This window comes from Anabrus simplex, chromosome 1 (assembly GCF_040414725.1).
Source record: "Anabrus simplex isolate iqAnaSimp1 chromosome 1, ASM4041472v1, whole genome shotgun sequence".
Lineage (NCBI taxonomy): Eukaryota > Metazoa > Arthropoda > Insecta > Orthoptera > Tettigoniidae > Anabrus > Anabrus simplex.
Window position 1 is genome coordinate 1,479,497,244 of NC_090265.1, and position 26,496 is coordinate 1,479,523,739.

Consider the following 26,496-nt stretch of genomic DNA (forward strand, 5'->3'; position numbering starts at 1 on the left):
CATGAAAGAATGCATAAAAATGCAACATTTTATCATTACATCTTCAACACTCAAGAGAGGAAGATGAATCCTATGCAAGGTGACACTACTGGCTGTTGCAGAAGGACTAGGCAAAATACTGGAGGCAGGAGAATTCACTCTGAGGTTACGTGCCGTGTAGCAGCAAGCTTGCATTCCGGAAATGGTGGGTTCTAACCACACCATTTGTAACCCTGAATATGTATTTCCATGGTTCCCTATTTTCACACCATGGGCTAGTATCTTTATTAGGGCGACAGCCACTTACTCCCTGGCTGTATCCTTTTGCTCTCCCATCGTCGCTGACAACCTAAGGAGTTATGGTGACGTGGTGTGTGGTCAACAAGCTTTTGGAAGACTTAAGCATCTGATTGTGATGGTGGAATGCTTGTTTGTGGAAGGGATGCTGGGGATAGTTTGTGGAGCTTTTAATCAAGTTTCAGTCTGCGAGGTGGAGAATTTGGGACTTTGTCTTATAAGTCAAAGAACATCTGACAGGTTAAAAAGAAACAGGTTTGAGAAGGTCTGGGGCAGATATTTGGTTTGGTTTAGTTTGGGTTGGTTGGGAACAGATGGAGAATTGCAGCTTTCTGCACAAGCACATATGGGTCATAATCATCATTGATTCCTTCCACGTGAAGCACATAAGGTAGCAAGCCAATGAGTCTTGTTTGAAGCAGCGTTTTCAATATAGCCCCACATTATTTTAAGTACTCGTAGGTCTTCTTTAAATGTTTGATGCCATGTTTTGCTTGCTCTGTGCCAGGTTTCCGCATGCCTTCTGGTGGCTCCCATCGCATAGCGTTATTCGAGTGTCGGCTGTCTGATAAGCCAAGAATGTGACCGGCTAGACATATTCGACGTTCTCCCACATTGTCTTCCAATTTTCTGCAAGCACTCTGTCGTACAATTTTCTTATTTGTGACTTGGTAATGTCAGGTGACACCTAAAATTTAGCATAGACAACGTTGGTGGAATGCTTCATAAAACTTGTCAATTTCATCCACATCTGCACCCTCACATGGTGAATACACTGAGACAATTCTCGCCCTTATTCCTCCAACTGCCAAACCTACCCACACCATTCGATCATTTACGTGCCTAACAGAAACTACATTGTGTGCAGTAGTATTCCTGATGAACAGCCCTACACCAGACTCTGCCCTTCCCTTTTCAACACCCGTCAAGTACACTTTATAATATCCTATCTCTTCCTCATTATCTCCCCTTACCCGAATAGCACTTACTCCTAGCACATCCAACCGACGCAAAATCGGGAGGTTGTGGGTTCGGATCCCACTGGTGTCCGGTTGGCTATTTTTGTTCTGTACTTAACATCTCTTCAACACGTACTACATATACCTAACACGACCTAATACGTTGAAAGTCTGTTTCGATTAAGACTGTCCATAGGTTTTCCTAATTCTATCACTTTTTGTTTTTCGCTCTTAATCCGTGCCGCAGAACTTTCTGACACTCCAACAGCTGCTGCTACTCTTTCCTGCACTTTCTTACAATCTATCACGAACTTTTCTTTCACTGCCTCCCTTTCCATAAAGTCTATAACGTTTGAGATTACTGCACGAGTCTGACTCTTTAGCAGGCTACTTTTAACGCCTTCCATACTGTCACAGATAGGCCTAACGTACACCACCACTAATTACAGTTACTACACAATGAGAAATTACAAAGCAGCGCACGTCAGCTGAGTGTAAACTTATGCACTGAACTGTCCTTGTAGAAGGAGCTCTGTTAGGAGGTGATGCGCTACGCTGGATCGTCCAAAGAGCGCATGTGCGACCAGACATCTTCCTAGCTGGCCTGATCTCTAACTTACAATGTGTTATTCTAGGCAGCCCTTCAGTTTTCTTTTGTTTTTTGTTCACATCTCTCTCTGGCACCTAGGTCACATCATTATTTTATAAGGATATCTGCTGATGAAGAGCCTCCGTGGCTCAGACGGCAGCGCGTCGGCCTCTCACCGCTGGATACCGTGGTTCAAATCCCGGTCACTCCATGTAAGATTTGCGCTGGACAAAGCAGAGGCGGGACAGGTTTTTTCAATCAATCAATACTGATCTGCATTTAGGGCAGTCGCCCAGGTGGCAGATTCCCTATCTGTTGCTTTCCTAGCCTTTTCCTAAATGATTTCAAAGAAATTGGAAATTTATTGAACATCTCCCTTGGTAAGTTATTCCAATCCCTAATTCCCCTTCCTATAAATGAATATTTGCCCTAGTTTGTCCTCTTGAATTCCAACTTTATTTTCATATTGTGATCTTTCCTACTTTTATGAACGCCATTCAAACTTATTCGTCTACTAATGTCATTCCACGCCATCTCTCCGCTGACAGCTCGGAACATACCACTTATTACATGTAACTAATCTCATTATTAGACCCGTATTGAACTATGCTATGATATACTAACAATTTGTTGGTTGTTTTGATCCACCTTTTCAATACAAATTACAGTTTGTGTTGCTAAGTTGTAATGTTACAACAGTAATTTACCGGGACATGTTTCGCTTTTATTCACAAGCATCATCAGCCTATACAATTGCCTCAAGGTTTGTCATATTTGGATTGTTGTTACAAATTTCATTACATTGAATGTAAATCTAATTTCAGTGATAACAATATTTAAAACATAAGGATAATATGCACATTAAAAATTATGACAATATGATTTGCAATGTTAAAATGGAGTAAATCTTAATTCTAAAACACATTGACGTCCAAAACACAGTTTTTACAATTTGAAAATTTGGCTAAAAATTGTTTGCAATGTTAAAATAAAATTGATTCAACTATAATTTGGCATTAAAATTTGAGTCATAAATATAAATATTGGATGTTAATATATAGGAGCCGTAGTTTCTGAAGTGCGTTGGTTTCTAGAATACAGTAACATTTCAGTATTGAGAATTTTCGTTAAGAATTGTGCTCTCTAAATAATGTTATTTAAAAAGACTGTAATTTTGCATCATGCGTGATTGGAGTCATGATGATAATCTAGAATTGAAGTCTTGGGTTCGTTGGAAAAATGGCTTCTAGATTTGATGAGGCTTGCTGCTGCAGTTTGGCAATTTGATCAGAGGAAGTATTGACATATTTAATTCTTGTTTGTAGCGACCAGACTCTCCGTTGGAAGTTGATTGTTTTGATGTAAGTTATGGTTAAAAGGGGCTTCAATCCAAATTTTGAGTATCTGATTATGTTTCTTTCGATTTATAGAATGGAAGAAGCATCTGGAACAAATGAAAATGAACTTAAGTAATATTGTGTGTGTGTTGTGCTTGTAATGTGAGTGTTGATGTTGCATTATCACTTACCCCTTTGTCTGCTGCTACAGAATCTTGTGGACCTTATTGTGTTACTGTGACTATTGTCTGTTGTGGTTCTACTCCTTGTGTTGTACGTATGAAAGAGCTGTTGTGAAGGGTGGGTCGGGGGTTGAGGGGAAGAGATGTTGGGCGGGGTGTTTGCTATTGACGTGCTATGTGGTAGGGAATTCTTATCTGTTGTCGAGGTGGGGGTAGAGGACGATCCTGCAGGCAGGGCGTTAAGCTTTGGTGTGTTATGTTGAGGGCGACTTTTTTGTGTTGCCGAAATGGTTTCAGTTGTGAGTGTATTTAGATTGAATATTTTAAAGAAAGATTTAAAAACTTCAACTTACAACCCCACCATAGAATGAGCTCGTTTGACATTTCCAATATGTATTCAAATATCCCCATTAAAGAAACGATTGAAATTATTAACTCAAACCTTTCCAAATATAGCAACTTAAGTAAGCTAGAAGTAGATGAATTTATTACACTACTTAAATTCATATTAAATAACAACTATTTCACCTTTAACAATAAAATTTACCACCAATTAAGTTTAGCCTTGGGTGACCCCAGCTCAGGAATATTAGCAGATATTTATATGGATAACATAGAACATAGCATAATTAAACCAAACATAGAAGGAATCTGTCTTTGGCTGAGATTTGTTGACGATACGTTTGTAATAACAGACAACCGAAAAAATAACAGCAAAAAAATCCTTGAATTTTTAAACAACATCGATAGATACGTAAAATTTACCAAAGAAGACGAAAATAACAAACCATTGAATTATCTATATGTTACTGTAACACGCTTAAAATCCAAATTTGATTATCAAATATACAGAAAACCAACACACATGCCAATAACAATAAGAAATGACTCACTCCACCCCAAATCCCACAAACAAGCAACCTCTTTCAGTATGGTCTACAGAGCCCACAAAATACCCTTATCACCCGCGAATTTTACAAAAGAAATAAATTTTATAAAAGAAATAGCACTAGCCAATGGATATAAAGCAGACATAGTAAATCAGATCATCAACAATGTAAAGCTCAAAATAGCCACAAACCTCACACCGGAAAAGACTAAAATATCCAAATATGCAACCTTCACTTACACCAGTTCAGAGATTCACCAAATAGCAAACCCACTCAAAAAACGGGATATGCAAATAGCCTTTAAAACATATAACACTAACAAAAACTTATTTTTTTAACCATAACACAGTAAATGCTTACAATAACAAATTTCAAGGCTCCGGAATATACAGACTAACATGCGCACAGTGTAAATCTTCATATGTTGGCCAAACTGGACGCAGTTTCCTAACCAGATACATGGAACACTTTAACGCCTTAAAACACAATAAATACTCCGCAATGAGTAATCATATGAAAGAAACCGGCCATCATTACACCTCAATGGACAAAGACCTTACAATAATCAAAAGAATCGAAAAGGGGAAGCTAATGACAAGAGTTCGAAAACATATATATTTATTTGGACCAATACTTTAATAAAGGAAAAAACTTGAATGACGCGGTCGAAATAAAAAGTCCGTTAATAGAGCAGTTGCCAACATTATTACGAAATCTCAAATCAGATAAAAGCAAATTCTTTAAAATATTCAATCTAAATACACTCACAACTGAAACCATTTCGGCAACGCAAAAAAGTCGCCCTCCACATAATACACCAAAGCTTAACGCCCCGCCTGCAAGATCGTCCTCTACCCCCACCTCGACAACAGATAAGAATTCCCTACCACATAGCACGTCAATAGCAAACGCCCCGCCCAACATCTCTTCCCCTCAACCCCCTACCCACCCATCACAACAGCTCTTTCATACGTACAACACAAGGAGTAGAACCACAACAGACAATAGTCACAGTAACGCAATAAGGTCCACAAGATTCTGTAGAAGCAGACAAAGGGGTAAGTGATAATGCAACATCAACACTCACATTACAAGCACAACACACACACAATATTACTTAAGTTCATTTTCATTTGTTCCAGATGCTTCTTCCATTCTATAAATCGAAAGAAACATAATCAGATACTCAAAATTTGGATTGAAGCCCCTTTTAACCATAACTTACATCAAAACAATCAACTTCCAACGGAGAGTCTGGTCGCTACAAACAAGAATTAAATATGTCAATACTTCCTCTGATCAAATTGCCAAACTGCAGCAGCAAGCCTCATCAAATCTAGAAGCCATTTTTCCAACGAACCCAAGACTTCAATTCTAGATTATCATCATGACTCCAATCACACATGATGCAAAATTACAGTCTTTTTAAATAACATTATTTAGAGAGCACAATTCTTAACGAAAATTCTCAATACTGAAATGTTACTGTATTCTAGAAACCAACGCACTTCAGAAACTACGGCTCCTATATATTAACATCCAATATTTATATTTATGACTCAAATTTTAATGCCAAATTATAGTTGAATCAATTTTATTTTAACATTGCAAACAATTTTTAGCCAAATTTTCAAATGTACAAACTGTGTTTTGGACGTCAATGTGTTTTAGAATTAAGATTTACTCCATTTTAACATTGCAAATCATATTGTCATAATTTTTAATGTGCATATTATCCTTATGTTTTAAATATTGTTATCACTGAAATTAGATTTACATTCAATGTAATGAAATTTGTAACAACAATCCAAATATGACAAACCTTGAGGCAATTGTATAGGCTGATGATGCTTGTGAATAAAAGCGAAACATGTCCCGGTAAATTACTGTTGTAACATTACAACTTAGCAACACAAACTGTAATTTGTATTGAAAAGGTGGATCAAAACAACCAACAAATTGTTAGTATATCACATACCACTTAGTTGAGCAGCTCTTCTTCTTTCTCTCAATTCTTCCCAACCCAAACTTTGCAACATTTTTGTAACGCTACTCTTTTGTCGGAAATCACCCAGAACAAATCGAGCTGCTTTTCTTTGGATTTTTCCAGTTCTTGAATCAGGTAATTCTGGTGAGGGTCCCATACACTGGAACCATACTCTAGTTGGGGTCTTACCAGAGACTTATATGCACTCTCCTTTACATCCTTACTACAACCCCTAAACACCCTCATAACCATGTGCAGAGATCTGTACCCTTTATTTACAATCCCATTTATGTGATTACCCCAATGAAGATCTTTCCTTATATTAACACCTGGATACTTACAATGATCCCCAAAAGGAACTTTCACCCCATCAACGCAGTAATTAAAACTGAGAGGACTTTTCCTACTTGTGAAACTCACAACTTGACTTTTAACCCCGTTTATCAACATACCATTGCCTGCTGTCCATCTCACAACATTTTCGAGGTCACGTTGCAGTTGCTCACAATCTTGTAACTTATTTATCACTCTATAGAGAATAACATCATCCGCAAAAAGCCTTACCTCCGATTCCGGGTACTCCGGTTTTCCCTGTCAACTTTCGTTCCAGCAACACTCTCCATTATCATTTCATAGCATTTATCACTCATTAATTAATAAATCACCTTGGGAGTGGCGACCCCATTGTAATAACAGCCTATATATGTTTCATTCATTCATTACATCCCTGACCTGGTCAATGACTGGAAAGCAGGTTGTAGGTTTTCATTTTTTTTTTTTTTCATTTCATCTGCTGATGAAGATTTCTCACTTTGTTCCACACTGAAACAAATTGAAGCAAGTTTTATTGTAGAATCAACTGCATGCTAAGCAAGGTTGAGTCCTTTTAAAATTAACTGAAAATATCTTACCTCTACAGTGTTATATCCCTCCTCAGCTGTGCCATGTTTGATGGATCTTACTCTTAATCATCAGTATTATTTACATCTGTATCTTCAGAGGGCATGACCTTATCCATTACGTTGTCATCTGTGTAATCTGTTTCACGGTCATCCAAATTTACCCATTCGGTTAAGTCATTTCTCTTCAACATTCCTCATCTAGGTATTTGTTGAAGGGGATTCTGCAAGTTGTCCCTGGGAATAATAACATGAGTATATCGCACATCGTACATCAATTATGTATTTCATAAATACAGTACATAGTTTATAACTTCTAAATTTCTTTAGAAAAATCTAGTTACACATTTCGGTTCAACCGATTGTCGGTTGACTTAGTTTTAGTTAACAGTTAACTGTATTGGCTAGTAACAAAATTGTGTTAAAAATGCCTCTTGCCATTAAATCACTAAGCACTACCTAATTGTCACATCTCTTATTATCTTAGCTTCCATTGCCTACTTCATTAGTCCCCTACTCTCTTTTGATTGCCTCACATGACATTAACTAGTTTATAGATAAAATTTTCAAGTGTGTTCATTTCCAGTTTTAACCTTATCAACTCATTGTGAATATCCTCCTGCCTTTTTTTTTCTTTCACCTTTTCATACTAACAATCCTCTTTCTATAAAAACTTCAATTTTTAAAATTATGTTATTTATTTATCGTTTGACATTACAAATATTACTACTGTACAACAGAAATAGAAGAGAGAAAGTTACAAATTAATTTCTGAATATTTATAAATTGTAGAGATTCTGTAGAGTAGAAAGTCAGGGGACATTCCTCAGCAATGTTTTTAATGGTTTGTTGGAGAAATCCTCATTTGCATATTGGACTCATCTACTGTGATTTTTTCCGATCCTTTTCAGCATCAAACACATTATCCAAGGCAATTTCAGAGTAACATGTTTAACATTGCCTCTGAATAAACTATATAGCTGAGGATGTCTACAACAGACCCTGTTTACTTTGGTACCTGAAATATCATCATCGATAAGTACATTAGGATTGGCAGTTATCTTCTGATACTGTCTGACTGGATCATGTTTCCTTCGCAGTGAGGTAGAGAAATATAACTCACAGCTGGCAGCCAGAAACCTGGAATGGATTTCACTATGCTTGCAATGATGCTCACAGTTTAATTTAGTTGGACGTCAAATTTTGTTGATACCCACAGCTCACTATCAGACACATTATCATCTTAAGGCGACACTCCGGAGAAAAAAGATATTTTTAGCGAATGCATGGATTTTCACGGAACATTGTGGGAATGTCACCTACATAAAAGTAGAAATATCAGAAACATTTCTTTCATATACAATTAAGTTTTCCCAAAATAAATTTTTGTTTTTCAAATTTTTAATTCCATTTTTTTCTTGAAATTTAATTAACATGTTAATGTAAATTCATAATTAGATAGATAATACTTCTTTTAAAAGCACTACATATCTATTTTTCTGTACATAATTTATATATCATATATATATCATACTAAAGTTTGTGTAATTTTTAGTTCTAAAATTTTGGACTTAAAAATCTCAACTACTTGAAAAAATTCTACAATCAAAAATTCCATACGCGGGTTTCTTAATATAGCTGTGATACATATGCTGTACCATACAAATTTTGTTACATTTGGCAGAATATTACGGGAGAAAATGGGATTTAAATGTAAAATTACAATTGGCAAACAAAGCATTATGACAGTGATAAATTGTTTGAATTCAGCAGAATAACTTTGTGACAAGAAAAAAGAAACTCAGTCCTTTCAATTTCAGTTATAAAAAAAATTTCACCAAAATGACCAAAATATTGATTTTCATCTCCGGAGTGTCGCCTTAATAGTGGCTACAGTTCTAATCTCATTTCTTCACTTCTTGCTTACCAAGTTTCAGGTTTCAATAATCTGTGAAAAAATTTCCAGAATTATAAGTGAGAGTTTCATTGATCTGGAAGTAGAGGTGATCTTTCTGCCCTATTTTGTGGAATGTTTCCATACAGTGAAACATGGATGATAACTAGCTCTGATTGAAAGACAATAGAAGCTTTTGAAATGTGGTGTTACAGAAGAATGCTAAAGGTAAGATGGATAGATCGAATCACGAATGAAGAGATAGTGAATTAAATTGATGAGAGGAGATTGATTTGGCAAAATTTTATATCAGAAGTGATGAAATGAAATGTCGTATGGCTTTTAGTGCCAGGAGTGTCCAAGGACAAGTTTGACTCGCCGAATGCAGGTCTTTTGATTTGACGCTCGTAGACGACCTGCGCGTTGTGATAAGGATGAAATTATGAAGATGACACATACATTGAGCCCCCATGCCAGCAAATCGCACCCAGGACTCCTGTGACCAAAGGCTAGCACACTAACCATTTAGCCATGGAGCTGGACAGAAGAAGAGATAGAATGATAGGACACATCTTAAGACACCCTGGACTTCTTTCGTTGGTTTTTGAGGGAAGTGTAGGTGGTAAGAACGGTAGGGATAGACCAAGGTATGAATATGACAAGCAGATTAAAGGAGCTGTAGGATCGAGTAGTTGCATAGAAATGAAAAGGTTAGCACAGGATAGGCTGGCATGGAGAGTAACATCAAACCAGTCTATGAACTGATAACTCGAAACAACAACACCACTATAGAATTATATTTTCCTCTTCACAGCTGTGGTTTTAAGAGTGTACCAAAGAACTAATGCTTAAATTTATGACCATGATAATGATCTGTTACAGGTGCTACGGCAATTGAAGACAAACTGCAAGATGGTGTTCCTCAGACTATTGCCAACTTAGCTGTGGCAGGAATAAAAATCTGGGTTCTTACTGGAGATAAACAAGGTAGGTTAGCTCATTATTTATAGCCCTTACAATGGAAGCACCTTCAGTGTAGATATGAGGCTTGGTCAATACCAGTATAAGATGATTTGTGATATTTGAAGCCATTTATTTTCAGCTTCAACTCATGTTCTTCAGTCTGTCAAAATTATGAATAAATAAATTTAGAAACTACCTGGAATATATATATATATATATATATATATGATAACAGAATTATACCTGAACACATTGTTCATGAAGAGGAATAGCCATAAAATCAGCCGATATAGTTCGGATGGACAGTATGGAACACTCATCGAGTTTATAATAACAGACCGAGAATGGGGAAGCTATTTCATGAATACGAAAACAATCCTCACTGAAAGTATGGAGGGTGATCATAGATTATTAATTGTGGAATTAAAACAAGTAAAAATCCCTAAAATTGTATTGAAGAAGAAACCAAATATCAGAATTTGGGAATTGGAGGAGGAAGATAAAAGAATGGCATTCCAAGATTGTATAAAAAGGAAGTTGCCTAACACGGAAATACAAAGTGGAGAAGAAGAGTGGGACAATTTAAGACAGACATTTGTGGAAGCAGCACTTGAGGTATGCGGAAAAACAAAAGCAAAGGTTAAGGGAAAGGAGACACGGTGGTGGACAGACAAAGTTAAAAAAGAAGTAAAAGAAAGGAACAAGGTGAAAAAAGAAATGGATAAGGAAAAGCAAAAAAAATAATCACTGGGATGAGAATAAGATAGATAGGTTACATGTGGAATACAAAAGATTGAAACTTCAAGTAAAGAGGAGTATCAAGGAAGAAAAAGAGAAATGTTGGGGAGAGTTTACCAACAAAATTGAGCAAGATAGTCGAGGAAATCAGAAACTATTATACAGAGTAATAAAATCGAAAAGAATAAATCAAGAAAAAATCAAGGCATTAGAGAGAGAGAGAGAGAGAAGATGGATCCATAGTAGATGACGAAAAGGGTCTTCAGAAGGCGATGGCAAAGCATTTTGAAAAACTTTATAATGAGGATGACCGCTCGGAGGAAGAAGGAGATAAGAAAATGGAAATAATAGGTGGAGATAAAGAAGAGAACCCGTTAACATGGTTGGAACTTGAAAGGGTAGTGAAAGCTATGACTAAAGGTAAAGCAAATGGAAAAAACTAATTCAATACAGTGGCTATACCAAGCCCTCAATGCCATATGTAAGGATGAAAGGATACCTGAAGATTGGCAACAAGGAAGCATTCTACCATTGTTCAAAAAAGGAAATAGGAAGAAATGTGAAAATCATAGAGATATAACCCTGTTATCACATGGGCTAAAAATGATGGAGAAAGTCATAGACAAAAGACTGAGGGATATAATAGAAATGCAGTTAGAGGAAGAACAATATAGCTTTACACCGAATAGATCAACAATAGACTTGATATTTATAGTGCAAACAATAATGGAAAAACATCTGGAAAGGAACAAGGAAATCATCTTCGTATATTTGGATTTGGAAAAAGCTTATGATACAGTTAAGAGAAAACTTGTATGGGAATACCTACTGAAAAGAAATGTACCAAAATCATTAATTAACAAGATAAAAATGTTGTATCATGAGAGTAAAAGCAGTGTACAAGTGGGGAGTGGTGACTGAAACATTTTATACAAATAAAGGTCTCAAGTAAGGAAGTGCACTGCTGCCATTTTTGTTTATTATATTGATGGATGAAATTATAAAACATGCAAAACAGAGTATTAGTAGTGATGAAGTGAATGCTTTGCTATTTGCAGATGATGTGGTGATTTGGGGAAAAGGAGAAAAGGAAGTACAAAGAACACTGGGCATTTGGAATGAAAATCTGAAGGAGTTTGGAATGGTAATTAGTAAAAAAGAAAATTGTAGTCATGCACTGTGGAAAAGAGAAAAGGAGAACCCGAGTGAACATAGACGGAGAACGGTTAGAGAATGTAGAACAGTTTACATATCTGGGTAGCATTATTAATGGAAGTAATGAAATCAACCCTGGAATTAATAACAAACTAAGTAAAGGTACAACGTTTTATCATCAAGTCAGAGAGCTTTCATGAGATGACAAAGTACCCAAAAGAACAAAATTAACATTATATAAACAGTATTTTAAGATCAACAACAGATCTTATATTTGCTGTCAGGATGCTAATGAAAAAACATTGGGAAAAAGAGAAGCCTTTATATCTACTGTTCCTTGACATCGAAAAGGCCTATGACTGCATACAATGGGAGCTTGTTTGGGAGTGCCTGAAAAAGCTCAACATTCGAGACAGTCTCATTTCAAAAGTTAAGGTGCTTTACGAGAAAAACAGAAGCTGTGTACAAGTCGGTTCTGGACTGTCAGACGGGTTTGAGACAAAAAGGTAGTACTTTGTCGCCCCTATTATTTATCATTGTAATGGGTACCATATTAAAGGCACTAAAAGAAAAGGGGCAAAGGGAATTAAAAGCATTTGCATTTGCAGATGATGTAGTAATTTGGGGCAACTCAGAGAAATGTGGAAGAGAGACTGCAGGGGTGGAGTCAAGAGTTTGAGAGATAGGGATTAAACATCAACAAGGCTAAAACGGTGGTGTTGAAGGTACAGAGGGGTGACAGTCAGTCAGAAATCGTGCTAAATGGCACTAAGCTGGACAGTGTCACAGAATTTAAGTACTTGGGTAGTATAATGTCTAAGGATAACTTAGTTAAATATGAAGTAAACAGTCGAATCAGCAAAGCAATATATTTTTACCTCCAAGTAAGACAGCTACTATGGGATAAACAAGTACCGCTTAAAACCAAGATGACACTGTATAAATCATACTACACCCCTATCCTCACATACAGCCTGGAAACCGCTACAGCAGAAATGTTCCTACGCACAATGATCCAGAAGACCAAGAGGGATAAAATCATGAATGAAAAAGTCAGAGAAGACGTAGGACTAGAAGACTCCTTACTCCAGAAGATCCAAAAGGCAAGACTGAAGTAGTTTGGTCATGTGAAAAGAATGAGTGCCAACAGGTCTGCAAGAAAGGAGTATGAAAGAGAAATAAGGGGAAAGAGACCAGTGGACAGACCTAGAGAAAAATGGACAGACTTAGTGAAGAAGGATGTAGAGGAGAAAGGTCAGGATTGCAAGCGGATTGTGAACGAATTATGGTTCATGGACCGAACAAGATGGAAGGGGCTCGTATACCACACCTGGGAAACTGGAGTTGGTCAACGATAATGAAGATGACGATAAACAGTATTTCATACCAATTGTAACATATGGACTAGAGATGCCAGTAATTAATAAGAGACAAGATAAAGATCCAAGCAGTAGAAATGAAATTTTTAAGAACATCGGTTAAAAGAAAAGAAGAGAGAGAATTCAAAATATTAAAATCAGAGAAGAGCTAAATATAGAACCATTAGTAGAAGATACAGAAAGCAAGACTGAGATGGTTCGGACATGTAAAAAGAATGGGAAAGGATCAGGTAGCAAGAAGGGAATTGGAAAGAGAAGGTAAGGGAAAGAGTCCAGTTGGAAAACTGAGAAGAAGGTGGATGGATCAGATTTGGAAGGACATTAGAGAACCTGGATTGGATGTGGTGGAAGTAATTGAGCAGGAAAAGTGGAAGGACAGAAAGGAGTGGAGGAGGCTTGTTAACCACACCCGAGCGACTGGAATGGGACTTTGATGATGATGATGATGATGATGATGATGATGATGATGATGATGATACGTGAAAAACAAACAACTTAATTAAAAATAGAATTACATTTCATTCTTAAAAGAACATCATCAGATTCTATCATATCACACTCAAAAACATTTAGAAAATTATATAAACATTAATGTTTAAATTTTGTTTAAATCCGTAAATACTTGAAATTTGGAACTTACCTTAATGAAGTCCACCAACAGTGGTTCATCACTCTTTTGTAGTCTAACATAGAATGCAAGGTGGTGTAATATGCAGTCGTTGATTTGAGTCCAGCTGGCTAGTTAGTCATGTTACGTCATGCTCTAGTTAGGCCACTGACACGCTGAACTGAACTTTTAGGTTTTATTATTAATTTTATTATTATTATTGCATTTAAATCATTTAGTAAATTAAGTACGGTTTTGTTTAATGAGCATTTAATGGGCTGGCCAGTTTACCGGTAATTTTCTGTTATGCCATTTTCCATTGATGTAACCTCCTTTTATGTAATTGTACTTTATTATTATTATTATTATTATTATTATTATTATTATTATTATTATTATTATTATTATTATTATTATTATTATTATTATTATATTTACTATCCGCACACTTTATCTTGGTGCATTTACATCCTAGTGCTGAATTGGTCGACCTCGGCGATCTTCGAGATTCATACTGGCAACCTTTGAAACACAAACTATGAATCGCTTAAGCATCGTTGTGCGACATCTGGCGTAAACTTTAGGTACTGGTACTATTGTTGTTTACACATCAAAGTCAAAGTATAGAATTCATGCTAGGAACAAGATTCGCATCGAGAGATATGTTTTATAATGTTATATAATGTGTGTGTGACATAGTTGTTGGCTTAAGATGATAACGGTTTAGAAATTTCATATCGATCGATCATATTCTCGATTCAATTCAGATTTCATTTTCATTCAGTTGGCAGCACCAGGCAGCACTATCGATACCGGGACAGTTCCTTCCTTACTCCTCACCCCGTACACAAATGCACCAAGATAAAGTGTGCGGACAGTACATATTTTATGCCCACATTGGAACACTTAAATCAGTACATTTGAGTTAATTTCTTTTTCTTCTCCCAGAACTTTCTCATCCTCTCCGACCTGGAAGCCAGTTGTGTGTCCGATATAGTATATTGTTTCCGTTCAACTGTTTTTAGTTTGAGACTTATGCTTTTGTTCTTCAAAATCCTCTTCTCTTTTCTGTCTTTGATTTGTTGCCGAGTTATACCCAATTCTTCCGAATCATCCTAAACTTTTTTGAACAGTTATTGTTGATTTTATTTTTCAAAAAATAATCAAGTAGTTGTTTCAATATCCTGGTGTCTGGTAATCTTGATATGTGACAGAAAAAGGAAATTCTTCTTTTAGGCATTGCAGATATTATGGATAGACAATGTTGTTAGGCAACAATCTCCACTGTCCATCAACTTGGTGTTTTTTATTAACAATTGTTCTAAGAATTCTTCTATCACTTTTCTGTAATTTGTCTGTTGTAGATTTTACATTTAATTTTAATAAAGTTTCACTAGCGTATGTTGCCTCTGGTTTAACTATGGAATTATAGTGTTTCAGCTTTGCGTTTATCGAAAGAGATTTTTTTTTTTATAGGTTGGCCAGGTAAGTCTTTGTGCTTGTTTAAATTTAGTTGTTCTATGTTCTATTGCTTCTTTTTCATTTGTGTTCCATGTTATTATTTCCCCAAGATATTTGAATTTCTGAACAATTTTAATCTCTTTATTACTGTTCAGTTGAATAACTGGTAAATCAACTTTAAAAGTTGGCATCATTTCTGTTTTTTCAAATGAAATTTGTAATCCCATTTTTTTTGCCTATAATTTCTAGTTGTTCAATTTGAAATTTAGCCCCTTCTATTGTATTTGCAAGTAATGCTAAATCGTCTGCAAAAGCAAGGCAGTTGAGTTTAATATTTCTACCGATCTTGATAGTTGGTTGGCCTTTCTTGTTCCATTCATGCATAACCTTCTCCAATGCACAATTAAATAACAATGGTGAAAGTCCGTCTCCTTGTTGAAGTCCAGTTCTTATAGTGAATGATTCTGATAATTCACCTCTAAATTTAACTTTTGCCTTCGTATTTTTAAAAGTCATACTAATGAGGTTAACAAGTTTTTGGTGTAAGCCAAATTCTTTAAGGCTTTTTAATAATGATTCACGATGAATACTGTCATATGCTTTTTTTTAATCTACAAATGTGATGACTATACCCTTACTTCGAACTCTTTGGTGCTTCATTATCCATTTTAAACTAATGATTTGATCTGGACAGCTTCTACCTGGTCGAAATCCTCCCTGATATTCTCCAAGTTCTTGGTCGAGTTGTTCTTGGATTCTTGTGTCTATAATCTTGGATAAAATCTTGTATGTAATATCAAGCAAGAATATCCCCCGATAATTATTTGGATCGGAGCGATCACCTTTCTTATACAGCGGGTGGATTATCGCTGTATTCCATTCCTCGGGAAGCTTCTCTGTGTTCCAAATATCAGTGATGTATTTATGTAGGTTTTGAATAGTCTGATCATTAGCATTCTTCCATATTTCTGCTACTATTTTTCATTCTCTCCTGCTGCTTTGTAGTTTTTAAGTGCATTAATTGCTGTTTTCACTTCATTGTAAACTGGTGGTATAATCTTTTGTAATGGAGTTTTATTTTTTGGGGTTAGCGTCAATTTCTAAATGTTCCACAGGATTCTCTTTAAAGTATTCTGCAAGGACGTTACCATTATCTTGATTATTGTGTGCCATTTTTCCATTTTTATTTCTTAACATATGTGTGGGAGGGGTAAACTTAGATTGATATTGCTTGAATGTTTTGTAATAGTCTCTTGTTTTATGCTGATTGAATGTTTCCTCTATAGTGTTAAGCATTTCTTTTTGATAATTTCTTTTAATTGTCCTAATTTCTTTAGCTGTTTGTCTTCTGGCATTAATTAGTTCTTCTCAAGATTTTTCTGTTTTTCTCTGTTGATAAATTAACCATGCCTTGTGCCTTGCTTGAATTGTTTTGTCACATTCCCCGTTCCACCACGCATGTTTCTTTCTCCTTTTAATTGGAGCGATTTCATCAGCTATGGTTTTAAGTTTGTTGATCATCGTCTCTAATTTGTCATTTAAAGGTGTTTTGGATCTCTCTAAATATATTTTATTACTAGCTGATGTACCCGTGCTTCGCTACGGGATTCTCAGAAAGACTGACTTGGTGGTTTTCCTAACTTAATCCAACGTAGGTCATTACAAAAACGTCAGTAGGAATGTAGCGATTGAAGGCAATGTTATCATATAAAATACTCGATCAAATGAAACACCGCAAACTTTCTCACTTTCAACGAACAGTACTACGGTGCCGATCTAAGAGTCCGAAATTCCAGAGCTGGAATAACCAGGTCGCAGACTGCCGTGAACACTCCTCTGTCATTATTCCGTTAAACATGCACACTACTCATTCCAATCAGTGCCTCCGAGTAGGGATTGAATAGCTCGAATACTATGATGAACCAATGTGTTACGAACCAGATATATCAGAAAATGTATGAACCAGAGGAATGGCATGCTACTTCCCGCCAATATACAGGCAGGCTGTTTCAGTCGGTACGACCAGGCGAGTTGGCCGTGTGGTTAGGGCGCGCAGCTGTGAGATTGATATATATATATATATAGATTTATCTATACGACCACTAATGACATAAATAACTTATTTGAGAATTACATTTCAGGCCTTCCCCTAAACTACCATTTCACTCAGCGTGAATAAAATAATTTATAGCCTAGATTGTAGTGGATCATCACCCGACATTACATGACGATTTTCATTAAATTCTCTTCAGCCGTTTCCTCTTGATGCGTGTACATACATACATATAGACGGACAGACAGAAATTACGGGAAAGTAAAAAAATGCATTTCCTTGTTACTGTAGACATGACAGATACAGAAATACCATTCATTTCAAATTCTGAGCAATGTACAGGCAAAACACTTATTATATATATAGATTACATTTCAGGCCTTCCCCTAAACTACTATTTCACTCAGTGTGAATTACATTATTGATAGCCTAGATTATAGTGACCTATTCCCAGACTTTGCATACCAATTTTCGAGAAGATACGACCACTAATACAATAAATATTTGACAATTAAATTTTAGGCCTTCCCCTAAACTACCATTTTTCTCAGCGTGTATAGCCTATATTGTAGCGACTTATTTCCAATGTTTGTCTACTGATTTTCATTAAGGCACGACCACTAATAACATAAATATTTGAGAATTAAATTTCAGGCCTTCCCCTGACCTATCATTTCACTCAGCGTGATCAAAATAATTTATAGCCTAGATTCTAGCGGTTAATCACCCGACTTTACATTCCGATTTTCATTAAATTCTCTTCAGCCGTTTTCTCGTGATGCGTGTACAGACAGACAGACAGGCAGAAATTACGGAAAAGTAAAAAATGCATTTTCTTGCTACTGTGAACATGACCGATACAGAAATACCATTATTTTCAAATTATAAGCAATGTACAGACAAAACTCTTAGTTTATATACAGGCTGAAGCGAAATTCGCGCACTCAGGCGTCGCAGCGCGACTGCTCACATGCCAGCAATAAAAAAAATGTCTCTCACAAAAGTTCGTCCTTCGAGTATATCCGGCAGAAAAAGGGCGTGAAGAGTGGCAATCTGGCAACACTGTAACCACATGTAGGGTAACTACCTCTGTCAGCACGCATTCTTTGTGCTGTACAGTTGGTGCAGTGGTTACAGTTTTGGGTTAGCATTCAGGAGGTCGAGGGGTCGATCCTGGGTTGAAGCGTATTTTTTTTATTTCATAAATGTAGTCCAGGTGGTATGGTATCTGGCAACTAAATCGTCAACAGCCATTGCAGCGGGTCCTCTAGAAACCCTTTGCACTTACATACTACGATCCTACAAATGGACGAACAATCGTTTCCCTTGGTCAGCTTTGAAAGACGTCCTTTCCACGTCGTGGGCGTGAATTTATTCGCACAAATTCATATACTAAATGCGAAACCTGTTTTCTTTCTACCGTCCTCCAACGATCTCATAGATTAGTAGCAACTGTTATTCTTGCCTCGTTCAAGTCCATTGTATTTCGTAAGGGCTTACGTTACCAGTAGGCCTAGCAAGGTATTTGTTGTGTTCAGCGTTACAAAATGTTGTAAATGTAGGATACATGAGACCTAAGGTACGGTGTCTTACTGTATTACAGTATGTAATGTCCGATGGAAATTAGTAAACAAAAAATTGCGCCTTAACCCAGGATCGAACCCTCTACCACCTGCATGTCAACCCAAAACCCTATCCAACGCACCAACTGCTCAGCACGGATATATGATGCTGACAGAGGTACTTACCGTACATGTGGTTACAGTGTTGCCAGATTGCCACTATTCAACGTCCTTTCTCTGCCTGATATACTCGCAGGACGAACTTTTGTGAAAGACATTTTTATTGCTGGCATGTAGGGAGTCGCACTGCGACGCCCGAGTGCGCGAATTTCGCTTCACTCTGTAAATAGATTACATTTCAGGCCTTCCCCTAAACTACCATTTCATTCAGTGTGAATAACATTATTGATAGCCTAGATTATAGCGACCTATTCCCCGACTTTGCATACTAATTTTCGTGAAGATAAGACCACTAATACAATAAATATTTGACAATTAAATTTTAGGCCTTCCCCTAAACTACCATTATTCTCAGCGTGTATAGCCTATATTGTGGCGACTTATTTCCCATCTTTGTCTACCGATTTTCATTAAGACACGACCACTAATAACATAAATATTTGAGAATTAAATTTCAGGCCTTCCCTAAACTACTATTTCGCTCAGAGCGATTAAAATAATTTATAGCCTAGATAGTAGCGGTTCAACACCCGACTGTACATTCCGATTTTCATTAAATTCTCTTCAGCCGTTTTCTCGTGATGCGTGTACAGACAGACAGACAGACAGACAGACAGACAGACAGACAGACAGACAGACAGACAGACAGACAGACAGACAGACAGAAATTACGGAAATGTAAAAAATGCGTTTTCTTGTTATTGTGAACATGACCGATACAAAAATAGCATTCTTTTCAAATTCTGAGCAATGTACAGACAAAACTCTTATTTTATATATATAGATTACATTTCAGGCCTTCCCCTAAACTACCATTTCACTCAATGTGAATAACATTATTGATAGCCTAGATTATAGCGACCTATTCCCCGATTTCGCACACCAATTTTCGTGAAGATACGACCACTAACACAATAAATATTTGACAATTAAATTTTAGGCCTACCCCTAAGCTACCATGTTTCTCAGCGTGTATAGCCTATATTGTAGCAACTTATTTCACATGTTTGTCTACCGATTTTCATTAAGACACGACCACTAATAACATAAATATTTGAGAATTAAATTTCAGGCTTCCCCTAAACTACCATTTCACTCAGCGTGATTAAAATAATTTATAGCCTAGATTGTAGCGGTTCATCACCCGACTTTACATTCCGATTTTCATTAAATTCTCTTCAACCGTTTTCTCGTGATGCATGTACATATATACAGACAGACAGACAGACAGACAGAAATTACGGAAATGTAAAAAATGCATTTTCTTGTTATTGTGAACATGACCGATACAAAAATAGCATTCTTTTCAAATTCTGAGCAATGTACAGACAAAACTCTTATTTTATATATATAGATTACATTTCAGGCCTTCCCCTAAACTACCATTTCACTCAATGTGAATAACATTATTGATAGCCTAGATTATAGCGACCTATTGCCCGACTTCGCACACCAATTTTCGTGAAGATACGACCACTAATACAATAAATATTTGACAATTAAATTTTAGGCCTTCCCCTAAACTACCATTATTCTCAGCATGTATAGCCTATATTGTGGCGACTTATTTCCCATCTTTGTCTACCGATTTTCATTAAGACACGACCACTAATAACATAAATATTTGAGAATTAAATTTCAGGCCTTCCCTAAACTACTATTTTGCTCAGCGCGATTAAAATAATTTATAGCCTAGATAGTAGCGGTTCAACACCCGACTGTACATTCCGATTTTCATTAAATTCTCTTCAGCCGTTTTCTCGTGATGCGTGTACAGACAGACAGACAGACAGACAGACAGACAGACAGAAATTACGGAAATGTAAAAAATGTGTTTTCTTGTTATTGTGAACATGACCGATACAAAAATAGCATTCTTTTCAAATTCTGAGCAATGTACAGACAAAACTCTTATTTTATATATATAGATTACATTTCAGGCCCTCCCCTAAACTACCATTTCACTCAATGTGAATAACATTATTGATAGCCTAGATTATAGCGACCTATTCCCCGACTTCGCACACCAATTTTCGTGAAGATACGACCACTAACACAATAAATATTTGACAATTAAATTTTAGGCCTACCCCTAAGCTACCATGTTTCTCAGCGTGTATAGCCTATATTGTAGCGACTTATTTCACATGTTTGTCTACCGATTTTCATTAAGACACGACCACTAATAACATAAATATTTGAGAATTAAATTTCAGGCTTCCCCTAAACTACCATTTCACTCAGCGTGATTAAAATAATTTATAGCCTAGATTGTAGCGGTTCATCACCCGACTTTACATTCCGATTTTCATTAAATTCTCTTCAACCGTTTTCTCGTGATGCGTGTACATATATACAGACAGACAGATAGACAGACAGACAGACAGACAGACAGAAATTACGGAAATGTAAAAAATGCATTTTCTTGTTATTGTGAACATGACCGATACAAAAATAGCATTCTTTTCAAATTCTGAGCAATGTACAGACAAAACTCTTATTTTATATATATAGATTTATTAAGTAACTGGGATCATAATTTCTTCTTACTTTGAGATTATTACGTTTGTGTTTCCTTTTTGGTGTTAACTCAATTTTTATTTTTGAGATATAATGATCCGAGTCAATGTCTAACCCACGGAGGACTCTGACATTATAAATTTCTTTATGATAATCTTTATCCATAGCAACATTATCAATCTGAAACTCTCCCAATTTTACGTTAGGGCATTTCCATGTCATAAGTTTATGTGGTCGCCTCATGAATCTGGTGGTTTCCAAAATGAGTCCATGATCTGCACAAAGTTCAATTAATCTTTGGCCATTTTTGTTTGTTAATTTATTAGCTGGCCATTTTCCTACAACTGTGTGATACTTCATTTCTCTGCCTATTTTAGCATTGAAATCTCCAAGTAAGATTTTTATATGCTCATCAGGGATCTTCGATAATACGTAATCAACTTCTTCCCAAAAGTTTTCAACTCCTCTATCTTTATTGTTTTTGTCATTTGTTGGTGCATGGACATTTATTAAAGTATAAGTTTTATTCCCTACTTTAACTGTTAGAAGTGCCATCCTCGAAGAGTTTGAAGAAAAATCTTCAATTGAGTCTATTATGCTACTATGAACAAGAAAACCTACACCAAATTGGGAGACATTCTTCATTACTCTTTGTCCTGGAGGTCTTTTCTAGAGACGATAACCTCCTGACTCAATTGGGTCCTGGTCTGTGTTCTTAAGTTCTTGTAAAGCCATTATTAAAATCCTATGTTGGTCCATCACATCAGTTAAATGTTTCAACTTGCCCACCTTACTTATTGAATTAATGTTTAATGTTGCAAAATATGAAAATTTTCCTGATTTGTTGAACTTACGTCTTCTTACATTGTTGGGTTTGTCCACTGTCTGTCAGCTGTCTGTCAATTGTCTGTTGGGCTTCTAGGCGCTCCGACTCGCGTAGGTCTTCTACTTGACACCCCACTGATTCCAAGTGGCGTCTTTGTGCAGATCCTTCTTGTTGTTTGTCCACACCGGTGGATTTATTCATTAGAAGACTCATCATCATTGATTGTCTGATCTTTCGATCGAAACATTTCTGACCGAGGTCAGGCTTTACAATTCCAGATGTGATCTGGAAAGGTGATTAATGAAGTATGAATTGGTGATAAATGAAACGCTACAAGTTCATTCTAGTTGTTCAGGACTGGGAGTAGGCATTTCCTCCATACCCCGTAAACGTTATTATTATTATTTTGTGTCAGAGTGTTGATAGAATGCTGGCCAAAGAATGGAAACGCTTGCAAGACATGCATGTTACCCACTGACTTTAGGGTTGAGGAGAATAATATGATTTGTAGTAAATTCTCTGAATTTACGCAGCATTTTGGTCACTCCAGACATTTTATTAGGTTATCATCTATATAAATAAAATAACATGTCCTGACTGACATACTAACTGGCTGATTCATCATCGCCGAGCCAAAACTGCTGGACATAAAGAAATTAAATTTTGGGGATACACTTATATTACATCGAGGTGCTCGCTAAGGAAGGATTTTTTAATATTTCATAGCTAAGGGGGTGAAAAGGGGGGAAAATTTTAAATTGAGTATATCTACATCTCAAAAACTTCGTCTAAAGTCATGAAACTTGGAATTTGAAATCTCCCTGAAAAATAAAGAAACGTGTATTTTTTTTTTTAATTTTTTTTTTTTTTTTGAAAATCCACTTATGGGGGGTAAAAGAAGTGAAAAGGGGATTGAATCATTTATATGAGGATACGTATATCTCAAAAACTGACAACGTTAGAGATGTGAAAATTGGTACGTGGAATCTCGAATTTAGATTACAACTCTGCATTTGACCTCAGGCAATATTTGCCCTCAGAATTTTGAAATGGGCTGTGGATCTTTCTTAGAAATTTCCTCCTGCATTTGGATCCTCTCTCTCTCTCACATGGTGAGTGAGGACCAAGCGTCAAACTGCATATAGGGCTTCAGGACATACTACTGTGGAGTAGTGGTGGTATTTGGCCAGCCATGGGATAGATCTGGACTGATAAATGGGTTTGCAAAGGTGGAAAGCTGTTTTCTTGCATTTAAAAGTTTCTTTTTCAGATGCATTAAAGGAAATGATCTCCCCAAGGGGCTGATGACCTAGATATTAGGCCCGTTTAAATAACAAGCATCATCATCTTTCCAAGATATTTAAAATGATTGCAATGTATGGTTTTTCCATATTTGGTATCAAGAAATGCAGTGGTATTAGGATGGTCAAACATCATTACTTCACTTTTTTTCAAAAGGTATCTGGAGTCCTGCCTCCGTGGCTAAGATGGCAGCACGCTGGCATCTCACCGCTGGGTTCTGTTGTTCAAATCTCAGTCACTCCATGTGAGATTTGTGCTGGACAAAGCGGAGGCAGGACAGGTTTTTCTCTGGGTAGTCCAGTTTTCCCTGTCATATTTCATTCCAGCAACACTCTCCAATATCATTTAATATATCTGTCATTCACTAATCGTTGCCCCAGAGGAGTGTGACAGGCTTCGGCAGCCAGCATAATTCCTATCCTCGCCGCTAGATAGGGCTTCATTCATTCCATTCCTGACCCGGTCGAATGACTGGAAACAGGCTGTGGATTTTCATTTCATTTCATCTGGATCCCTACAGCTTCAGCCACTTCTTGTAATGTTTCAACCTGGAGGTGGGTGATGTTGATGTCATCTGCCATTAGAACTACATCATCTGCAAAAGCAAGGCAGTCAATGTTCACTGTTTTGGATTCAGTGCCCAGCCTAATACTATAATTGTATAGTCCCGTTTCTCCACTCAAGGATGACCCTTTCAAGAACACGGTTGAAAAAAGAAATGGGCGAGAGCCCATCGCCTTGGTGAACACCAGTCATAATCTCAAAGAATCTTCAGATTTCCCCCATGAATTTCATCTGTGAATAGGTGTTAGTGAAGAGTTCATTTGGTGCTGGAACAAGTTTTTTGTTGTTGATGCCCATCTCCTTGAGGATATCAAGAGGACTGAATCAGTTGATTGAGCTTTAGGCCTTTTTGAAATAAAGAAAATGTCGATACAAGTGGTTTGGTGCGAAGAGGTCTGATTTTGATGATATTCTTAAGTGAAAAGATCTGTTCGTTACAGGAGCGTGTCTTATGGAAATCGGCTTGAAATTCACAAGTCTGTGGATCAAGATGTGCTTTTGACAGGATTTTATAGGCAACTAAATGAAGAGAGATGCCTCTGTAGTTGTTCACATTTGTTTTATTGCCTTTTTTCATGGGGAGGATGTATAAGAGCGGATTGCCACTCCTTAGGAATAGTTCCCAATTCCCGTATATTATGAAAAGAGTTCTTCTATTTAGACAACAAAATTAAGTTTGATAACTACAGAATTCTTGCCCGATGTCTTGTTGTTGGTGAGAGATGCAATGATTTGGATGATTTCTTCTCTCCACTCACGCATGACCTTTTCAAGAATACAGTTTATTGGGTGAGAGCCCATTGCCTTGATGAACAACAGTCTTAGCTTCAAAGGATCTAGAGAATCTAGATAGATCTAAAGATCCAGAAGAGGAAGAGAATCAGGTAAAATGAAGGATGGACCAGAAATTGTCATCTTTGATACCAGAGGAGGGTAGTTGAGTAAGGATTCAAAATATTGAGCTAATCATTCACAATTATCATGATTATTGAGAATAAGATTGCTGTTCTTGTCCTGGAAACACAGTAAAGGGGCTTGGTAACTAGTTCAGATTTGAAAATATGGTAAAAGTTTTGAGTATTGTTCCTCCTGATGGTTTCTTCACTGGTCTCAAGCTGACCCTTTTCATAATCAGATTTGCTTTATGGATCACTTTAGCAGTCAGTTTATGTTCAATGAGGAATTCTTCAATATTCCCTGTCTTATCACAATGATTCCAGGCCACCGTTCTTGAAATCAGAGTTGGCGTGACGCCATATGGCGGCACAGTTGAGTTTCAGGCGATGCGCCGTAGATAATCAGCTGTGACATCTATGCGCGTAAAATTGGTACTACGTGAAGGGCGAACTTCAGGGTCTATTCCAGCTATGTATTTTTACTGTATGCCACCATATGGCGCCACAGTATTCTTCCGAAGCCACTGAGTGGCCTGTAGTCGTTGTCACAGGTGAAAGCGCGCCAGGCATTGTTTATTCCTCGTTTACGTACGTATTATCACTCAGTTTATATAGTTGTGCAAAAATATAAAAAAATGGAAGATATTGGTAATAATCTTACGAGGGAACACATACATGTGTTACACTCGGATTCGGTTGAAATTTGGTAGGAATATTCGTGGGAGACAGTAGAATGCTAAGGTGAAAACTGCATGTACCCAGCGCAAGTTTAAACGCCAAAATTGAACAAATAAATAGTCATAAAATTAGAAGTGGCGCGGGAGTATTGGGGTGTGGCGGAGAGGTAGGGAGGAGCGAAGCAGCGGACGTGAACCAACCGGGCTGCGTCGAGCTGTGCCAGCAGCCAGGTAGCGTAAGGTTAGCGTGTTCCCCTTAACTTCCCGATCAGATGTGCAAAACGTAAATATGAAAACAGCACATGAAACAAGTGTACAAAGAACGATGTTTGAACAACGATGCCAATAAGGTTTGAAAAATTACAACGAGTAACAAGAACTCGGGCGTGCCGAGACGCATATTTTCAATGTTTAGAGTTATCAGAAAACTGTTATCAACAATATGTAATGTAATATAAGTACTTGTTTTGCATTTTACTAGGTTTTCATAAATATTGTGTTAATTTGAATTAGCAAATAAATATCTCGTATTTGAAATTCGTATTGCACATTCCATGTCAAAAAATTCTGTGACACCATATGGCGTCACGCTATATTTTA

The 26,496-nt window shown here is 36.8% G+C and overlaps 1 protein-coding gene across 4 annotated transcripts in view; it reads left to right on the forward strand.

Moving 5' to 3' along the window:
• Positions 1 to 26,496, forward strand: part of ATP8B (ATPase phospholipid transporting 8B) — a 940,482-nt gene that overhangs the window by 784,416 nt on the left and 129,570 nt on the right. For all 4 annotated transcript variants that reach the window (XM_067137969.2, XM_067137971.2, XM_067137970.2 and 1 more), the window contains one exon: positions 9,896 to 10,000. In XM_067137969.2, coding sequence (XP_066994070.1) covers positions 9,896 to 10,000 — 105 coding nt within the window. The remainder of the gene's footprint in view (positions 1 to 9,895; positions 10,001 to 26,496) is intronic.